General features: G+C 41.3%; 3 protein-coding genes across 3 annotated transcripts; 1 reads left to right on the plus strand and 2 right to left on the minus strand.

Moving 5' to 3' along the window:
* Window positions 1–9: 9 nt before the first annotated feature.
* Window positions 10–2,193, plus strand: CSUI_009437 (uncharacterized protein). The gene has a single exon (XM_068069553.1). The coding sequence runs from the start codon at window positions 1,039–1,041 to the stop codon at window positions 1,480–1,482; it is 444 nt and encodes a 147-aa protein (XP_067918469.1). The 5' UTR covers window positions 10–1,038; the 3' UTR covers window positions 1,483–2,193.
* CSUI_009438 (uncharacterized protein) lies at window positions 1,104–2,222 on the minus strand. The gene has a single exon (XM_068069554.1). It carries the CDS (start codon window positions 1,826–1,828, stop codon window positions 1,574–1,576), a length of 255 nt encoding a protein of 84 aa, XP_067918470.1. The 5' UTR covers window positions 1,829–2,222; the 3' UTR covers window positions 1,104–1,573.
* Window positions 2,223–2,343: 121 nt separating this feature from the next.
* On the minus strand, window positions 2,344–6,358 carry CSUI_009439 (uncharacterized protein; the record flags this gene model as incomplete). The annotated part of the gene is made up of 1 exon (XM_068069555.1): window positions 2,344–6,358. A coding segment is annotated over one exon (675 nt), but the record flags the coding sequence as incomplete, so codon positions are not given.
* Between the last annotated feature and the right edge of the window lie 9 nt (window positions 6,359–6,367).

Raw genomic sequence — 6,367 nt, forward strand, 5'->3', positions numbered from 1 at the left:
ATCTATCTCTGTTCTATCTATCTCTATCACTTCGTTTTTCTAGCAATCCTTGAAGAGAGAGACTGCTATAGAAGACATGACTGTGGCGTATTCTTGTTGCTTTCTTCTCTTCCTCTACGTCGATGTGTGTATCCTAGAGTGTCTTCAGAAGGAAGAGGAAAGTAACTGGCGGTCTTGAAGAGAAAGAAAAGATTAGCTCCGATCTTTTCTGTAAGAGAAGGTCTGCTTCATCCGTTCAGGCAGTCTTACTCGCTTTCTCTGCTTTCCCATAAGAAGTGCTTTCTTGTTGCTTTCTTAGTGAAGAATTCTCTCTCTCTCTCTCTCGACTTTTTCTCCTCTCTTTTCTTCAGTGCCGAAATGATGTGGATATTCTCTATTGGCTTTCGTCTCTCTGCAAATCGCTTTCTTACAGACACACTCTTTCTTCTTCTCTTCTCCCTATGTATGTATCTGTCTATCGTCTCTCTCGCCACTGTGTAGGTCTATGTTTGTTCTATCTATCTAGCTATCTATCTATGTATCTACGTGGATCTCATTATTCTCAATGGTACTAAAGCATCTGACGAAGCCCAGTCGATAGCACTAGCAGTCGTCTCTCTCTCGTATACTTCTTCTTCTTCTCCTAGCTGTCTTTTTATCTCGATCTGAGTGCGAATCGATGCCTCTCTTCTTCTCCTAGACTCTGTTTGTATACGGACCTCCTTATCTACCTTTAATCTATATTCAATCTATCTACCTGTCTATCTTTAATCTATCTATCTATATCTATCTATCTTTAATCTATCTATGTGTGTATGCATTATGAGTTTTGGTCTGGATTGGGTCGGAAAGGAGAGGTGCGGTGGCTCCTTGTGTGACTATTGACCTCCTAAGTCTCTCGTCAAAAAGAGCAAGGAATGACGGGCGAGTCTCCTGAAGGCTAAGAAATCGAAGACCTCTCCTCGTGCAGTTGGAGTTACTTCGAGTGTTCGCTCTCTTTGATCTCTCCTCCTCCTGCTCCGAAAGTCCATGAAAGAGTGAGAAAGAAAGAAAGAAAAGATGTGGAGTGGGGATAGGCAAAGTTGTGGATGTTGCATGTATCTCTTTCATGATGAATGGAAGAGAGATCTGTCTTTCTTGATAGAGGAAATTCTTAAGAAGACGTTGAAAGAAGAGAAAGAAAGGAATGTAGAGAAACACCCCAAAAGAAAGAAAGAAAGAGGAATGAAACAAAGAAGAAGTAAACACGAAGGAGGGGAGATTTCATCCACATCCGAGCATGCATACTATCTTGAAAGAAATCCATACATACATTCATCCTCAAACAGACGACGCCTTAGCACATCGATAGATATACAGAGAGATTCTCTTTCTCTCTTTCTTTCTTTTTCTCTCTCTTGTCTTAATCTTTCTTTCTTCCTCGCTTTTTCGAGGAAGTGGAAAGATCCCTTGACTCTTCTTGTGTGGTCCTCCCGAACAGAGAGAGAGAGAGAGAAGGCCTGATGGATTTCTTCTTCTTTTTCTTTTCCTTCATCTTGATCGTTATATTTACGTAAAGAAACATTTCTATCCAGCACGAAGATGGAGGAGCATTCTACTCTACGAATCTTCCTCTTCTTCTTCTTAGATCAGCCAGGTCGTTCTTACGATTCTTCGCGAGATGTCCTTCTCTCAGCGAAGGGGGAAAGAAAGAGACATGCACTACATTTTGAGTCTTCTTCTTCTTATGATTAAGATTACTATACACTCCTCTTCTTCTTTTAATGTTCCTTCTTCTTTGTCTTGGGGTGTCTTCGTTCATTCTTTTTCCCCTCATCTTCTTCACATAGTGAGACATCGGACTGTACATACACCGGAAACCCCTTCCCCCCCTCTGTCATGCCTTTCTCTCTCTCTATGCTTTTCATCTTCTCTCTTGCGCATCTCTTTCTTTCTTTCTCGTGAGATAAAGGAGAAGTCTCTGTCTGGACTTTCGCCAGGCGATGATAAAGGAAAAAGAGGAAGAAGAAGAAGAAATGCTGGCAGGGGGAGGCCCTTTCTCTCCTTTTTCTTGCAGTTCACTGAAGAATGAAGATAAAGAAGAAAAAGAGGAGACACTTCATTTCAAAAGACAGTCTTTCTCTGTCTTTCTCTCTTCTTTCTTTTTCACTCTCTCTTTCTCTCTTTCTTCTTCATTCTGTCTGAGAGTGACTGGTCGTTTTCTCTTCACTGGATGCTCACGAACGTGACATGAGAGATTCTTCTACTTCATTCATCCAAAATAAAATCTAACATATATATATTTATATATAAATATAAATATATATATATATTTATATATAAATATATATATATATTTATATATAAATATATATATATATGTGTGTTGCCACTTCACACCACATAAAGAAAGAAAGAAGACAAACACATGAAACAACATGAAAGACACTTCCACAGGGGAAGTAGAAGAAGGGAATTCGAGAAGTCTTCAAAGAAGAAGAAGAAGGTTGAGTATAGTAGGTCTAGTTCTAGTAGTAGTAGTAGTGTATTTCTCTCCTTCTCCTCCTTTCCTTTGGAGAGTATGGATCCTCCTCTAAACACGCAACGACATACGGACATTCTCCTCCTTGGAATTATGTCGCTCTGTCTTTCTTTCTTTCTCTCTTCTTCCTTTCTCACTTCAAATCTTCTTGAACGCATGCATTAAAATGAAAGAAAAAAAAGAGATAGGATAGAGACAGATGATCACTATGGTCAAAGAAAGAAAGAAAGACAAGAGATCGAGAAAGATGAAAGATACAAACCCACTCCCCTCCCCTCGTGTATGAACTCATTCATTCACATCGCTTTCTCTCTTCTTTTCTCTCAGTCTTTCCTTCTTTTTCTCTCTATCTCCGTCCTTCCTTTCCAATATTTTCTCCACAGCTCCTCAACTCCTTCTTCTCTTCTTCCTCCTCCGGCCCTCTTATCATGATCATAATAAGAATACGAAGAAGAGAAAAGAAGATGAACAAGAAGAAAGAAGAAAGAAGAAGAAAAACCAACAGTACGTCATCATACACACGGGCATACATATGCACGTACATCTATACATATATATATATATAGATAGATAGATGATATATGAGTGTATATACATATCATCTTAGCTCTATCCTCTCTCTCTCTCTCTGTCTCTCTCATGAAAGAAAGAAGTAGGTACCACTTCACATGACTCGCCAGATGCACGATGTATAGACACGAGACCCATGTACATGTATATTCATGTGCCGAGGTAGATCACCTAGCTAGCTATCTCTTTATGCAAGGAAGAGACAGTATCTCCGTGACGATGAGGAAAGATACCTAGACCCAAAGATCTAAAGAGATCTATAGCGGTCGGCGTGTAGATCCATCGCTGGAAGAATTTGAAATTTACCAACGAAAGAGGATGGGGGAACAAGGGAAGAAAAACTAACTCTCTCTTTGAGAATGGATCCAAATGAGTAGGAAGATTAAGATTAAGAAGAAAAAGAAATAAAAAGAAGAAATAAAAAGAAGACGGAAGGAATCCGCTGGAGAGCGGGGAGAGAAGACACCTAAAAGAAGAGAGATCGAGATTTATCTATTATTCGATCGATGTTTCTTTCCTCTCTCTCCCCCCCCTTCGCTCTTTCAGTCTCTTCTGCCTTCGGTGATAAACCCAATGCTTGCATGCATGAAGAAAGATTAAAGAAATCAATCAATCAAGAAAGAAGACAGACAGAAAGAAAGAAAGAAAGAAGATGCTCCTTCTCTTCATCTCTCATTCAATCTCGATCTGTCTGTCTACAGGTATCTTTTGTGTAGATCAACGGGGGATGAAGAAAAGAAAAGATCAAGAGTGAGGATCACCTATCTATCTCCTTCTTCTTCTGGACGTACAGCGGACATTCTTGATAAAATGAAACACTCAAACGATCTTCTCAAAAAGAGAAGAAAGAAATCTAAAAAATAAAATCTTTTGAAAAAACCTTTCTGGTGTAGATACACCCGAAAAAACACCCGCACACACGCATGAGTGCATGCACCAACAAATCTCCAGACAACTAAACACTCCTAACCTCCTCCTCGCCTCCCTGTCTCTTCTTTCTCCTTTCCTATTTCTCTCTCTCTCGTCTTTTCTTCTCCACTCCTTTACCTGCTCTTAAGAGACCTCGAAAAAGTCATGCTGAAGACATCCTCCGTCACGATGATGACGCGATGAAACAGCCACAAAAACACACCCGGGCCTACTAGCCAACCAGCTAGCTAGCTAGCTAGCTAGACATGGGCGAGACACGACCACTCCCCCCCATGCCTTAAACATATGGAACAACTTCGAGGAGAGAAACCATCGCCACCTTCAGGAATGAATGAATGAATGAGATCTTTTTAGACGTTCTTTCCTTTTCTTTTCTTTTCTTTCTCTGTTCTCTTCCTCGAAGAAAAAAAGAAATACCAGAGGGGATCACGGAAGAAGAAGAAGAAGATAGGTAGATAACTAACAAATGGATAGACAGATAGTTACAAATAGACGCACCGGAAATAGATAGGTAGATAGACAGACAGATAGACGAGAAATAAGACTACGTAAAACAAAGTCTATCTGAATATGAAAAAGAAGGAAAGGAGGCTTTCTCTGGAAGAGAATGTGAAGGGTTCTGTCCTTCTTTCCTTCTCCCCCTCTGTCTGCATGTCTATGGACTCCCCAAGTCTGAACCTCTTTCTTCCTCTTCCCTTCCATCTCTTCTCTTTCTTTCTTTTCGACTTTCTGCTTGCTTAAACATCGAGTCTTCTCTCCTCCTTCTTCACTCGGACGGACAGAAGACTGGCTAATATAGGCCCGCGACTTGCATGCAACAAGAAGAAGAAAAGAATGGAGATCAAGAAAAAGAACAAGAAGAGCGAAATCATAAAATGAGGAGGAGCGTGAAGTTCGAGGGAATTCCTAAGAAGTCAACTAAAAGCAGACAGATGAAAACTTCCAGTGTATATACACCGCAACCACATGAGATTCCTCGACTCGAGACACCTTGTATTTTTTCTCTCTTTTTCAGCTCCCCCAGCCTTCCTTTCTTTGAAGAAAAGTCGCGAAACACGACAGAAATCTCTCCTCCTAACCTAAAATGACCTGGCACAAAGTTGTCGTCTTAAACAAGAAGAAAGAATGGAAATTCTCCATCTCCTATCCCCCTCCTGAACAAGACAAGCCGACCCTCACAGAGGAAGATCTCTATAGATAGACACTCCCTCTCTCATCTTCTCCAACCCTTCCTCTTCTCGCTCCGAAGTAAACAAAGAGAAAGAAAGAATCTCCAGCATTTCTTAGTATCCTTCTCTCTCCTTCTCCTTCTCTTTTCTTTCTTTCTCTCTTCGTGGTAGCAGGCTCTCTTTATGATCTTTCTTTCTTTCTTCTTCTTCTCTTCTTTATCTACCTGTTCATTCATCGCGAAACATCTCCTGCCCTCCTTGGTATTAATCTCTTAGGGGCTTCCTTCTCTTCTTCTCTTCTTGAATTTTTCTCCTTCTCTGGAGAGGTTCAGATGGCTACGGTTTTCTACTAGTCTGTCCTCATCAGAGGTGTATATACAGTCGATGGCTGTTGGAAAGGAACCAGATGGAGATGAAAAGACAGAAGGAAAAGAAGCAGAAACTCCAGGACAAACGGAAGCACCATGAGAGACACACGAAGAAGAAGAAGAATGAAGAGAAGATCGCCTTCTCTCTACGGTCCTAACTTCCTTTCTTCTTCTGCTTCTCGTCCTCCTGTTATTTTTCTTTCGGGAGCTTTCTCATTCACTTCTTCTTTTTCTTCTTTTCTTCCTTCCGCCAAATCTCTTAGTCTTTCTTGGTGTTCTTCTTCATTCATGTCTCTCCCGTCAATCCGTCTCTTCTTGGCCTCTCCTCCTTCGCTCGCCTCGCTGTCCATCCCCCTCTTCTTGTTGCTCTTCACTCCCTCTTTCTCCTTCTCCTCTTCGTCTATCTGTTTTCGCTTTTCTGTGGTCCTTCTTTCTTGATCTTCTTCTTCGGGGAGAACTTCAAATCCACAGGATGTACTAGTATTCGCGTCTCTCTCTTCTTCTTCTTCGAGAAGTAGGAGGTTAGGTGGATGAAGAGAAGACGTGCTTGCCACACGGAGATAGATCGACGAATCTCCACCAGGATGGGGATGGATCGTGTTCTTCTTCAATTCTTCTTCTTCTCTCTGAAGAGAGATCTTACATCTCTTCTGTTCAGGAAGTTCTTTTAAAGCTGTCTCTATCTCTTCTGTCTCTTCTCGAGGTCTCTTCTCTCCTGTCTTGACTACAGGGGTCTCCTCGTGACCTGTCTCTGAAGAGAGACACGATGATGCAAGCGAACCGCCACCCCCATGGAGAGATAGACTGCTTCTTTCCTCTTCTTCTTCTTT

The sequence above is a fragment of the Cystoisospora suis genome, assembly GCF_002600585.1.
Source record: "Cystoisospora suis strain Wien I chromosome Unknown contig_5630, whole genome shotgun sequence".
Taxonomy (NCBI): Eukaryota; Apicomplexa; class Conoidasida; order Eucoccidiorida; family Sarcocystidae; genus Cystoisospora; species Cystoisospora suis.